Below are 14,176 nucleotides of genomic sequence, written 5' to 3'. Positions count from 1 at the left end.
ACCAGGGTTACTAATGGCGCACTTGATGTGTGGTGAACCATTAGTAGTTTTGAAAAAAAATTGTTATTAATGGCGCACCAGTGGACAGTGTGCCATTACTAGTTTTAAAACAAACAAATAAAAGAAAATGATATGGACATTAATAGTGCACTGTGTAATGGTGCACCACACACCAGGTGTGCCATTAACACCACACACCAGGTGCGCCATTAGTAATATATTACTAATGGCGCACCTGTATCTGGCAGTGGCGCACCACATACACGGTGCGCCATTAATGTCCATATCATCTATAGCCCTTTTCCTAGTAGTGGTATCGTTGGATGAAGCGGCCTGGACCAACATTACATGACTACGTTCATGAGACTAGTTCTACCAATGTCCTTTGCACACAGGTGGTTGGCGGATGTTTGTTTCTCCAACTTTAGTTGAATCGGGTTCAACGAACAGGGTTCTTTATGAAGATCAAAAAACAATCATTATACCACATTGTGGTTTTTATGCCGTAGGTAAGAACGGTTCCTGCTAAGCCCGTAGCAGCCACGTAAAACTTGCAACAACAAAGTACAGGACGTCTAACTTGTTTTTGCAGGGTATGTTGTGATGTGATATGGTCAAGACGTGATGAGATATAAATTGTTTGTAACATCCCAAATTTTCAATTTGGAATGTTATACATTAGATCATCATTGCATATCATATTTATTTGCATTTTGGTTGATCCTAGAAATTCTATGCAACTCAAGGACCCTCGGAGAGGGTTGGGGATTTCGTTATTTTTCATATTTGAGTTTTCTCAAATTTTGAAAATAGGATCATTTGATTTTATTTATTTTATCTTTAATTATTTCTATTATAAAAATATGAGAGAGGGAATAAAATGACTTTCCCAAAATAAAGAAATATTGAGGATTTAATAATAAAATCAAATAAGATTTTATTTTGAATTTATTTGCTATTTTATTTGAATTTAGGAAAAATGCGCGTTTTTCAAAATTGCATTTAGGCCCCAAATAAATGTTCATCCTGTGCAGCTTGATTTTAGAAGCCAGGGAAAATTTATTTCGGGATTTTTGAAGTCCGTTTAGTATTCCTTTTGTTTGTTTTTCTGCGTGTAATAATTTTTTTAAAAAAAAAGAGCTAACCGACTACAGGCCGTGTTTGGCCCGGACTCCTAGGGGGGGCTTTATATAGCGCGCCCCGAGGCCCGAATCAGCCCAAGCCGCCGCCGCCCTAACCCTAAGCCGCGCCCGAGCCCAGCCGCCGCCGCCACCGCCCCGCCGTCGCCACGCTGCCGCCCGCCGCCACGCCGCCGCCCCGTCGGAGCCCCGCCGCCGCCACTGCCGTTTTTTTAGAAAAACCGTTCGGTTTTTCCGTCGGTTTTTTGTCGGTTTTTTAGATCCGTTTTTTAGATAGATCGTTTTTCGGTTTAGTTAATTATCGAGCGTTCGCTTGTTCGTCCGTTTTAACAAACGCGTTCATCGTTTAGATCCGGATAACGAACGTTCGTTCGTGAATCTGTTTGTCGTTTTTCTTTTTCTCAGATTTATTCCGCGATTTTTCTGATCCGATTCTTGTTTTAGTATAATTTTTCGCTCATTTATCGGAATCAAGCGATTCAAGCGCCTGGAGTTTCGTCTCGAAACCCTCTTTCTGTTTAACCATCTCAGACAAGTTTTTGCCTCTGTAAAATTTGACCTAGATCCAGAATAGTAAACGAAGCTTGTTTCTTTTGCCGTTTGTCTTTCGTTGCTTCGTTCGATTTGGTTCTTTTTGCCAACCGGAGTTCTTAAGTTGAACTTTCTGGTTAGATCTCTTATTTGAGTTTTACCTATGCATTACTTGAGTACTTATTGTTTGCTTGTTTGTTTGCGATAGAGTAATTGGAGTGCACCGCTTGCTACTTCGAATCGCTAGGTTTTGCGGATCATCAGCAAGGCAAGTAACACTTTGATCATACCTCCTACTACCCAGTTTTATTTGCATTAGATCAATCCTCACACATTGCATGATTAGGATCTAATTAAATTGTGGGTTTTGGGAAGTAGATGAGGTAGTACCTATTACCTGTTTTATTATCAAACATTTAGGAGTTACTTCTACGTTTGCTTATATTGCCATGCTATGCTAGTAGACGTGGATTGGGTGAGTGTATCCATGACAAATGTGAGATTGTTAAATTCATGGTATATCTAGGGTGGCAACTTAAACACACATCTGGGTGGATTGAGGCACCTGGGTATTCCAGCAATTGCCTGTTTTTCTTTTGGACCGCCACCCAGGCTCAAAGGGATCATGAGATTGTTCATACTAGAAACTTCCGTGTGCAGCCACAAGCTACTATGGGCTCTAGCATAGTTGATTAAGTTGTGCGAACTCTTAAAGTGGTAGACTAGCAGATGCAGGGGAAAGTAGGTGTAACGGTCTACCCGATCGTAAGGTGCTAGCGCTTCTGAAAGACTATGTCTCGGTCATTCGTTTCTCAAACACCAAGTGCGAGAATCCCAACGGAGGAGATCGAGTCTTGTGGGGAAAAGTGCGCAAACCTCTACAGAGTGTATAAACTAATCATGGTTAGCCGTGTCCATGGTTATGGACATCTTGAGTATCTAGTACTTGGATTATCATGTGAATCTCATCATGTTACTCTAATTAATTTGTTGGGTTTTTAATGATGATGTTTAATTGGGATTGAGAGGGTGTCTACACTCTCAATGTTTAACAACCACCATGATAGTTAAATAAAATTTATTCCTTTGCAGTAGGGAAAAATTGGCTTTACGCAAAACTGTAACCATGGAGCTTTCCACCAGCCAAATATGCATGTAGTATAGCCTTATTCTTTCATTGCTCTCTATGTGTTACATTGCCAGCATATTCCATGTGCTGACCCGTTTCGGGCTGCAACGTTCATGTTGCAGACTATTCAGATGACGAGTAAGGTGCTTTTAGGTTGTGGTTCTATACTCAGTGATGCCGTTGGAGTTGATGGACTCACTTATCTTCCAAGCCTTCCGCTGTTATCGTTATTAGATGGCCTTATGCCATGTTTATTGTAATAAGTTCTCTTTTGAGACACTCGATGTAATAAGTGTGTGATTGCTACTCTGTTATAAATCCTTCAAGTATTGTGTGGTGTTAGCATTACTAATCCAGGGATGACACTGGAGCACAGAGATTGGACCATTTGAGGTCTGGTCGCTACATTGTTGTATAAGAAGATCATGTTTTGTTGAAGTTATCGGTAACTGGCAGGAGCCTTATGGTTGTCTCTTTATTGCATAAGATGCAAACGCCATATAATTGCTTTACTTTATCGCTATGCGATAGCAATACTTGCAAAATCAATAGTTGGCAAGACGACCATGTGATGACACATTGATAAAGATCAAGATGATGGAGATCATGGTGTCATGCCGGTGATGATGGTCATCATGACGGTACTTTGGAGATGGAGATCAAAGGCACAAGATGATGATGGCCATATCATGTCACATATTTTGATTGCATGTGATGTTTATCTTTTATGCATCTTATTTTGCTTAGTACGACGGTAGCATTATGAGATGATCCCTTACTAAAATTTCAAGGTATAAGTGTTCTCCCTGAGTATGCACCGTTGCTACAGTTCATCGTGCCGAGACACCACGTGATGATCGGGTGTGATAAGTTCTACGTTCACATACAACGGGTGCAAACTAGTTTTGCACACGCAGAATACTCGGGTTAAACTTGACGAGCCTAGCATATGCAGATATGGCCTCGGAACACTGAGACCGAAAGGTCGAACGTGAATCATATAGTAGATATGATCAACATAGTGATGTTCACCATTGAAAGCTACTCCATCTCACATGATGATCGGACATGGTTTAGTTGATATGGATCACATGATCATTTAGATGACTAGAGGGATGTCTATCTAAGTCGGAGTTCTTAAGTAATATGATTAATTGAACTTAAATTTATCATGAACTTAGTCCTGATAGTATTTGCATATCTATGTTGTAGATCAATTGCTCGTGTATAGCTTCCCTATTTTATTTATGATATGTTCCTAGAGAAAACTATGTTGAAAGATGTTAGTAGCAATGATGCGGACTAGGTCCGTGATCTGAGGATTATCCTCATTGCTGCACAGAAGAATTATGTCCTTGGTGCACCGCTAGGTGACAGACCTATTGCATATTGTTGATTGGAAATGATATAGAATTTCTGGATAGCATAAAAGGATACTTGAATAAGATTTTTTCAATGAAAGACCTCGGTGAAGCTGCTTACATATTGGGCATCAAGATCTATAGAGATAGATCAAGATGCTTAATTGGACTTTCACAAAGCACATACCATGACAAAGTTTTGAAAAGGTTCAAAATGGATCAAGCAAAGAACGGGTTCTTGCCTGTGTTACAAGGTGTGAAGTTGAGTCAGACTCAATGCCCGACCACTACAGAAGATAGAGAGAAAATGATAAGTGTTCCTTATGCTTTAGCCATAGGCTCTATCATGTATGCAATGCTGTGTACCAGACCTGATGTGTGCCTTGCTATTAGTTTAGCAGGGAGGTACCAAAGTAATCTAGGAGTGGATCACTAGACAGTGGTCAAGAACGTCCTGAAGTACCTAAAGAGGACTAAGGATATGTTTCTCGTTTATGGAGGTGACGAAGAACTCATTGTAAATGGTTACGTCGATGCAAGCTTTGACACTGATCCGGACGATTTTCTAAATCGCAAACCGGATACGTGTTTATATTGAACGGTGGAGCTGTCAGTTGGTGCAGTTCTAAACAAAGTGTCATGGAAGGATCTACGTGTGAAGCGGAGTACATAGCTGCTTCGGAAGCAGCAAATGAAGGAGTTCATATCCGATCTAGGTGTCATACCTAGTGCATCGGGTCCAATGAAAATCTTTTGTGACAATACTAGTGCAATTGCCTTGGCAAAGGAATCCATATTTCACAAGAGAACCAAGCACATCAAGAGACGCTTCAATTCCATCCGGGATCAAGTCCAGGTGGGAGACATAGAGATTTGCAAGATACAGATAGATCTGAATGTTGCAGAACCGTTGACTAAGCCTCTTCCACGAGCAAAACATGATCAACACCAAGACTCCATGGGTGTTAAAATCATTACTTTGTAGTCTAGATTATTGACTCTAGTGCAAGTGGGAGACTGAAGGAAATATGCCCTAGAGGCAATAATAAAGTTATTATTTATTTCCTCATATCATGATAAATGTTTATTATTCATGCTAGAATTGTATTAACCGGAAACACAATACATGTGTGAATACATAGACAAACATAGTGTCACTAGTATGCCTCTACTTGACTAGCTCGTTGGTCAAAGATGGTTGAGTTTCCTAGCCATATACATGAGCTGTCATTTGATTTATGGGATCACATCATTAGGAGAATGATGTGATTGACCTGACCCATTTCGTTAGCTTAGCACTTGATCATTTAGTTTACTGCTATTGCTTTCTTCATGACTTATACATGTTCCTAGACTATGAGATTATGCAACTCCTGAATATCAGAAGAATACTTTGTGTGCTACCAAACATCACAACGTAACTGGGTGATTATAAAGGTGCTCTACAGGTGTCTCCGATGGTGTTTGTTGAGTTGGCATAAATCAAGAATAGGATTTGTCACTCTGATTGTCGGAGAGGTATCTCTGGGCCCTCTCGGTAATGCACATCACTATAAGCCTTGCAAGCAATGTGACTAATGAGTTAGTTACGGGATGATGCACTACGGAACGAGTAAAGAGACTTGTCGGTAACGAGATTGAGCTAGGTATTAAGATACCGACGATCGAATCTCAGGCAAGTAACTTGCCGATGACAAAGGGAACAATGTATATTGTTATGCGGTTTCACCGATAAAGATCTTCGTAGAATATATAGGAACCAATATGAGCATCCAGGTTCCGCTATTGGTTATTGACCGGAGATGTGTATCGGTCATGTCTACATAGTTCTCGAACCCGTAGGGTCCGCACGCTTAAAGTTCTTTGACGATCGGTATTATGAGTTTTTGTGTTTTGATGTAACGAAGGTAGTTCGGAGTCCCGGATATGATCACGGACATGATGAGGAGTATCTAAATGGTCGATATGTAAAGATCGATATATTGGACGACTATGTTCGAACACCGGAAGTGTTTCGGGACGTTTCGGGCATATACCGGAGTACCGGGGGGTTACCGGAACCCCCCGGGGAGTATATTGGGCCTAATGGGCCCTAGTGGGAGAAGAGGAGGGGCAGCCAAAGGCAGCCGTGCGCCCCCTCCCCTCTAGTCCGAATTGGACAAAGAGGGGGGGCGCCCCCCTTTCCTTCTCTTCCTCTCTTCCTCTCTCCCTTCCTTCCCTTCTCCTACTCCTACTAGGAAAGGAGAAGTCCTACTCCCGGTGGGAGTAGGAATCCCCTCTTGGCGCGCCCTCCTCCTTGGCCGGCCGCCTCCACCCTAGCTCCTTTATATACAGGGGCAGGGGGCACCCCAAGGACACAACAATTTATCATTGATCTCTTAGCCGTGTGCGGTGCCCCCCACCACCATAATCCACCTCGGTCATATCATAGCGGTGCTTAGACAAAGCCCTGCGTCGGTAGCATCATCATCACCGTCACCACGCCATCGTGCTAATGAAGCTCTTCCACTACGAGAAATATGTCAACTTATGACCTTCTGTCAGTGACCCTCGAAGAATTGGTCATAAATTTATGACCATTTTAGACCAATTGGTCAAAAGCTGTCTGGGGGGCTCCAAACCCTAAACCATTGCGACCATTTTGGTCAGAAAGGTCATAATTTCCATACACGAAATGGTCATAAAGCAAACAGCGCTAGTCCGTTGCCTTATTTCTAGTTGTTAACGACCAATATAGATGGTCATAGCCTTGTAAATTGTGGTGGGTTGCGATGACTAGGCGCCATCTCATCAGTTTTGCCTATGTGTCATGTGCATGTGGCAGTTTTTGCCCTAGGTTGTGAAGCAACCTATATTTCTGTCATTCCCAAAATTCCCAAAAAAATCTCATAAATTCTTTGGGTCATATCTTCATCAAATATGTAAAAACCTTCCTTTCCTAGTTCAAAAATAATTCAAAAATATTCATTTTCCTATTCTGTTCAGAACAACAGTTTGTGAAGGATGTACCACTTTGGCATGTCCAAATAGTATCCATTTTCTACAGTGCTTTCCTATGCCCAAATAACCATCCTCCACCAAATGCTAGCTGAATACATTCATTATTTTGAGCCGAGCTTCAACATTCGTAGTTATGTCCAGTGTGGTAGTTTGCAAAGCAAGTACCACCTAGGCTCCTCCTTTTGAGCTGAAAATTTGTGAACACGGTCTTCTTAGTAACTGATCATCCTAATCCAAAACTCACGCCCATTAGCCATGTACATTTCCCGTACCACTAATCAAACACTTGGCTGCTAATTCATGTTTGAGCATCGATCGGTCTCCTCGTGAAAATCTTATGTTGTAATTTTCTTCCTAGCACCAACCTGGGGAGTGCCCAACCCACTCTACATGCCTAGGCCGCGCAGAACACATGGCAACGTTACGATCGCGCGGTGACCACGCGGCGGGCATGCGAGTTTACGCGTTCTAGAGTTGGGGCCCTCGGCCGCCGCCCAAACCTCGACGTATCGCCATCAAACCATGTATTATGATTAAATAGGTCCTTATGTAACTAGAAATGATTTTTGGAAAAAATAAATAGCAAACTATGAGGTAGCTGCAGTTCAAATTTGACTCGCTTCCAACTGAATCGGCGGAAATTTGTCTTTTCCACGAGAGGTGGATCAAAAAAATTTACACCCAACCATTTTGTCAATTGTGCATTAAATATGGCCTAGTATTTTATAAAAATGATTTGGTCCAATTTTGCAACAATTATTTGGTAGTTCCTTCACAAAAAAACCTCCTTTCGGGCACTCGAAAAATGGAAAATGGTTTTTTCGTCCAACAGAAATGAAAACTTCCTTAGACAACATTGTTTGCCATTCCAATATGCACTCTTGTGCACAATATGAGATCATTTGAACAAACTATGCCATGAAGGTGGCCATAAGATTGATCATTTGGCTTGAAAGCCATTGATCTTCACACATGATAGCTCGTTTCTGAGAACATGTTTTTATAATAATTGCCGTATTACAAGTTTGTTATTTTTCCTAGGAACTTGGCCACATATGATGACACAATGCGAAGGTTTCCCAATTTTTTGATTTTTTTTGAATTTTTTATGCCCGTTTCAAAATGCGGTCAAAACGGCAGGAATGACCGTTCCTAGCTAGTGGTTGAATCTTGGAATTTTGTTGGTGTTTCTCTGATTAAAAAGATACTTATGTACCTAGAAATGATTTTTGGAAAAAATAAATAGCAAACTATGAGGCAGCTGCAGTTCAAATTTGACCCGCTTCCAGCTGAATCGGCGGAAATTTATCTTTTTCACGAAAGGTGGATCAAAACGTTTCACACCCAACAATTTTCTCAATTGTGCATTAAATATGTCCTAGTATTTTATAAAATTTATTTGGTCCAATTTTGCAACAATTATTTGGGAGGTCCTTCACAAAAAAACCTCCTTTTGGGCACTCAAAAAATGGAAAATGGTTTTTTCGTCCAACGAAAACGAAAACTTCCTTAGGCAACATTGTTTGCCATTCCAATATGCACTCTTGTGCACAATATGAGATCATTTGAACAAACTATGCCATGAATGTGGCCATAAGATTGATCATTTGGCTTGAAAGCCATTGATCTCCACACGTGATAGCTCGTTTCTGAGAACCCTTTTTTTAAATAATTGCCGTATTACAAGTTTGTTATTTTTCCTAGGAACTTGGCCACATATGATTACACAATGCGAAGGTTTCCCAATTTTTTATTTTTTTTTGAATTTTTTATGCCCGTTTCAAAATGCGGTCAAAACAGCGGGAATGACCGTTCCTAGCTAGTGGTTGAATCTTGGAATTTTTTTGGTGTTTCTCTGATTAAAAAGATACTTATGTACCTAGAAATGATTTTTGAAAAAAATAAATAGCAAACTATGAGGCAGCTGCAGTTCAAATTTGACCCGCTTCCAACTGAATCGGCGGAAATTTGTCTTTTTCACAAGAGGTGTATCAAAACTTTTTACACCCAACAATTTTCTCAATTGTGCATTAAATATGTCCCAGTATTTTATAAAATTGATTTGGTCCAATTTTGCAACCATTATTTGGGAGGTCCTTCACAAAAAAACCTCCTTTTGGGCACTCGAAAAATGGAAAATGGTTTTTTCGTCCAAAGAAAATGAAAACTTCCTTAGGCAACATTGTTTGCCATTCCAATATGCACCCTTGTGCACAATATGAGATCATTTGAACAAACTATGCCATGAAGGTGGCCATAAGATTGATCATTTGGCTTGAAAGCCATTGATCTTCACACATGATAGCTCGTTTCTGAGAACATGTTTTTATAATAATTGCCATATTACAAGTTTGTTATTTTTCCTAGGAACTTGGCCACATATGATGACACAATGCGAAGGTTTCCCAATATTTTGATTTTTTTGAATTTTTTATGCCCGTTTCAAAATGCGGACAAAACGGCGGGAATGACTGTTCCTAGCTAGTGGTTGAATCTTGGAATTTTGTTGGTGTTTCTCTGATTAAATAGATACTTATGTACGTAGAAATGATTTTTGGAAAAAATAAATAGCAAATTATGAGGCAGCTGCAGTTCAAATTCTACCCGCTTGCAGCTGAATCGGCGGAAATTTGTCTTTTTCACGAGAGGTGGATCAAAACTTTTTACACCCAACCATTTGGTCAATTGTGCATTAGATATGTCCTAGTATTTTAGAAAATTGATTTGGTCCAATTTTGCAACAAATATTTGGTAGGTCCTTCACAAAAAAAAACTCATTTTGGGCACTCGGAAAATGGAAAATGGTTTTTTCGTCCAAAGAAAATGAAAACTTTCTTAGGAAACATTTTTTGCCATTCCAATATGCACCCTTGTGCACAATATGAGCTCATTTGAACATATTCTCATTCAAATTTTCCCCGCTTCCCACTGAATGGGTGAAATTTGCTTTTTATAAGAGGTGGATCAAAAGCTTTTGACATGTAACTATTTGGTCAATTTTACATAAAATGTGGTCTAATATTTTGAAAAATGGAGTTGTGATATTTTGCAACAAATATTTGGTAGCTTCTTCACGGAAAAAACCATTTTATGCACTCGAAAAATGGAAAATCATCTTTTTGTGCAAAGAAAATGAAAGCCGTCTAGCTATGGCATCGTTTGCCATTGTAAGATACAGACTTATGAAAAAAACGACATCATTTTGACAAACTATGACATTGTTATGTTTACAAAATTCAAAGTTTTGGGTCCAAAATTTTAAGATTCAAGTGCGAGATAGCCGGCCAATGAGACGCGAGGAACTGCTTTCACGTGGATCACCAAATTGGACGCAATCTGAGCCATCCTTCACGCATCCATCCAACGGTGGAGCTACTCCCGAGAATCAAAAACCCTAATCCACCCACCCACCCTTCTCTCGATCCCCAGATCCTCACCCGCCGCCACCCCCACTCACCCACTCCCTCGCTCCCCTCGGTCCCCCTAGATCCATCCTCTCCCCTCCCGCAACCCCAAACCTGGCCACGCCGCCGAACGCCACTCCCCCAAACCGAGCCCCAGCCCCGCCGGCGACCTCCTTCCCCACTCCTCGACTGCCCAGCAACATCCTCTACTTCATACCCGCCGGACGACTAACCAACCTTCTCGTCTTCCTCCTCGTCTCCCCACGATTCGATTTGGGTCCCCCTTCGGTGAACCAGCCGCCGGCGACCGCCTCCACTCCGCTGCCGGCGCCACCTCCCCTCCCTTCACTGGCTGGAGATCCACTCGAGCTCCCCTCCTCCAATCTCGCCACCGTCGTCGTCGTCGACCCCCAACCCCACCCCCACCGGCGACCGTATCCACCAACCCCATCACCACTGGTGACCTCCCTCCCTCCCCAGATGGCTGGATGGATGGACGGGGACGACGAAAGCGGTGCCGGATCCGCATCCACCATCTCTCGGTGGGGGCCGGAGCATCCTGATGCGGTGGCCTTGTCTCCGACCAAGGCCGGTTCTTCCTCGACCTTCCACGACATGCATCTCCTCTCCGGCCATGGTGGGTGAGCGTGAATCCCTCCTCCCTTGTCTTGTATGTTTCCTCCCTCCCTCTGATTCCTTCTGTCTGCCTGCGTGTGATTTGTTTTGTGTCCGATCTGATCTGTAGAAGCTGTTGTTGCTGCTGTAGGTGGAACCAGAAGAAGCAACCCCCCTAACGGACGTGGTTGCTGCACATCTCAAGTGGTGAGCGCCTCCCCATCTCAAGTGGTGTTCTACCCGCCCCCTGCACATCTGATTATATTTGATTTGATTGATGTGCACATAAACACACACGATTCTTCCGGACACAACTTGGTGATGTTGATTGCTTTGGTTTGGTTCAGTTTGACACAATCTGAATGTATCTGATTGCTATCATGTTGTTCGTTGCTTGCTTGAGCAGAGCAAAATCATCCTGTTGAGAGCTCGTTGATTGCTATCCTACTGATCCGCCGCCTCTTCGGCAGCAAAACCGTAAGTCCTCGACCATCTTCCCTTCTTCGGGGCGCCTGCTAGCCGCCTAGATCGTGTTTGAATTCCAGTGTGCGTGCAGGTGGAGACGGTGGTTCTGGAGGGGCACAGCATCGTGGAGGCGCTGGCCAGGTACGCGGCGGAGTCCGGTGTCCACAACCTGGTGCTCGGATCCGCAACCTTGAGCTGCTTCTGGAGGTATATACTGTATTTTCGTCTTTAGAAAAGGCCAGGATTTCGCTTTTGAGAACCCAACAAATCTGGATAGTTGTTGTTACTTGCTTTGCTTTTCCCCAAAAGAGGAACCAGAAATGTAAGTTAGTGTAGGAAGCAAAAAGGGGTGAGTCCCTTTAATGGATCGTGACTTGCCTCACTCTCATGTTACACATTTGGCATCAGAAAGGTTGATAGATGCATCCACTGATCCACGTACATACAGACTTAGTTTCTGTTTATAGAGACTGAACTATGTTCGGAAGAAAATACTGTAGGATAGTTTGTAAAGTGTGTGTTCTTAAGATTTGTAGCAGCAACTACAGTCCTGTTCATGCTGATTGGTCCTTGTTATGCACCTACTTGATTGTCAGCATATGCATCTGGTTTTGTTTTATATTTGAATTTTGTGCCCTATTTAGTTAGTCCTAATGGTCTCATCTCTTAGGAAGATTCTAGCTAACTGAAAGGGCCTTCCTTAATTATTCTCTTTTACAAGGTTGAGAGTAGCTCAAAATGATACTAACACATACGTACATTCTCATTCTCTACCTCTGCTCTCATTAAATATTTGCCATGTATTTAATGTGTGTGTGTGTGGAGTAAAGTTGTGGTTTGTACTTCTCCTTTGTAACATGATGAAACAAGCACCTGTAGCGTCTAAGTTAGTGGGTGTTTGTCTACATGGTAAAGCTTCTTTGCCATGTATTTCATTAGGATGTGAACAATCTACTACAGGCTCACAAAGCTATTGAGTTAAATTTTTTGTTTCTTTGCTGTCAATGTTTGCTAAGCTATTTAAATGATGATGACAAACTGAAATCATGAATACTCATATAGAAACTATATGGTAATAACTATACATGTTATCATTGAGTTTGATGTGTGTTTATAGAATGACATGGTTGGCTAATTAAACCATGTCCGTGTATCTTTTAGAATTTGATTCATTGGTAGCACATTCAGATATATTAATTAATTTTGTGCATGTTGGAGAATTTAGACGACGATAACAAACTATAATCACGAATACTTGTATAGAAACTTGGACGACCATCTTGTTTAATTTTGTGATATTCCTCCATACTAGGAGCTAATCAGCTGCACTGTTATTCAGCTTTCATTGGCAGTTTTAATTTCACTGAAATCATCTTTTCTTTTCTATGCTCATGTTCAAGCCTGGTAGTATATATTTTTTCCAAATGGTCTGTTTACTTGATTTATCTGTTGTTTGATTTTGCTCCATCAGCTTTCCTGATGTCCTTCTACATATATATGTTGGTTGTAATCTTCTTGAAGAATGCAAGTACTTGATATTCCATTCTGTTCTTGTAGGTGAATGGAACTCCGTTGAGGACTTCTACCCATGTTGAAGAGCAGCTAGCTTTTGTACTGGCAGAGCGGTCTATTTATAGATCTCAATATTTATGATTGTGTGGATTTGGGTGAAGTTTGAAGTTCTTGGGTATGCAAGATTCGATGGTTAAACTGGTTGATGTCATGTGAATGAGTGTATGGAAACTGGTTGTTGTGATGTGAATGAGTGTATGTAGTTTCACGTGTTCTGTTTTGTATAGCATATTGTAATAAACTTATTTTAGCTATTATTTGAAGATTTTCATATGCTTTCTCTCTTCTATCTGTTTGATATATACATATATATTGCTTATTAATAAGCTGTGAAAAATCTGACATTTGGGACACATCTGTAAACTGGAGCTGGGAAAAAAAGCTGGAAATAAAAGATAAATTGACTGCAAAATGTTGTGCGCTAGAAAATAAAAAGGCCAAATATAGGCCAGGCCCATGTAGATAACTGAAATTAACATAATATACATATATTAAAAGGGCTTGCCTAAAAATAATACATGGGCCGAATTATTGGGTCAGACCCATGTAGCTAATAAAAGCACAGGAAAAACATTAAAAAGGCCGAATTGTTGGGCTAGGCCCATGTAGAAAATCGAATTGGACCGGGCCGAATCTTGTGCCATGTCAGATTGCCACGCTGGATGCCTACGTGGCCTGGGGAGGTTGCTAGTGACCAAAACGCCACAGTAGACGTATTTTGGTCATAAACGTCTTCGACCATTCCAGAAAAAAGGTCGCTATAGTCAGTTTATGACCGCCAGCGTTTGACCTTCTGTTTTTTGCACAAAAAGGTTGCAAATGAAAAACCATGACCTTTCAGTGACCAATAGTGGTGGTCACAAGTTGACATATTTCTTGTAGTGTTCCCAGAAGCTCTACTGGATCGTGAGCTCGTGGGACGTCACCGAGCTGAACGTGCTGAACGCGGAGGTGTCGTAC

At 41.5% G+C, this 14,176-nt stretch overlaps 1 protein-coding gene across 1 annotated transcript in view; it reads left to right on the top strand.

Moving 5' to 3' along the window:
- LOC119299644 (proline-rich protein 36-like) overlaps positions 1-13,489 on the top strand; it is a 107,755-nt gene extending 94,266 nt beyond the window's left edge. Inside the window, exons 4-7 of the mRNA XM_037576815.1 lie at positions 10,590-11,201; positions 11,331-11,386; positions 11,586-11,656; positions 11,736-13,489. Coding sequence (XP_037432712.1) covers positions 10,590-11,201; positions 11,331-11,386; positions 11,586-11,615 — 698 coding nt within the window. The 3' untranslated portion in view covers positions 11,616-11,656; positions 11,736-13,489. The remainder of the gene's footprint in view (positions 1-10,589; positions 11,202-11,330; positions 11,387-11,585; positions 11,657-11,735) is intronic.
- Positions 13,490-14,176: the final 687 nt, after the last annotated feature.

This window comes from Triticum dicoccoides, chromosome 5A, assembly GCF_002162155.2.
Source record: "Triticum dicoccoides isolate Atlit2015 ecotype Zavitan chromosome 5A, WEW_v2.0, whole genome shotgun sequence".
NCBI classification, from domain to species: domain Eukaryota; kingdom Viridiplantae; phylum Streptophyta; class Magnoliopsida; order Poales; family Poaceae; genus Triticum; species Triticum dicoccoides.
This window is presented reverse-complemented; position numbering and strand designations above follow the sequence as displayed.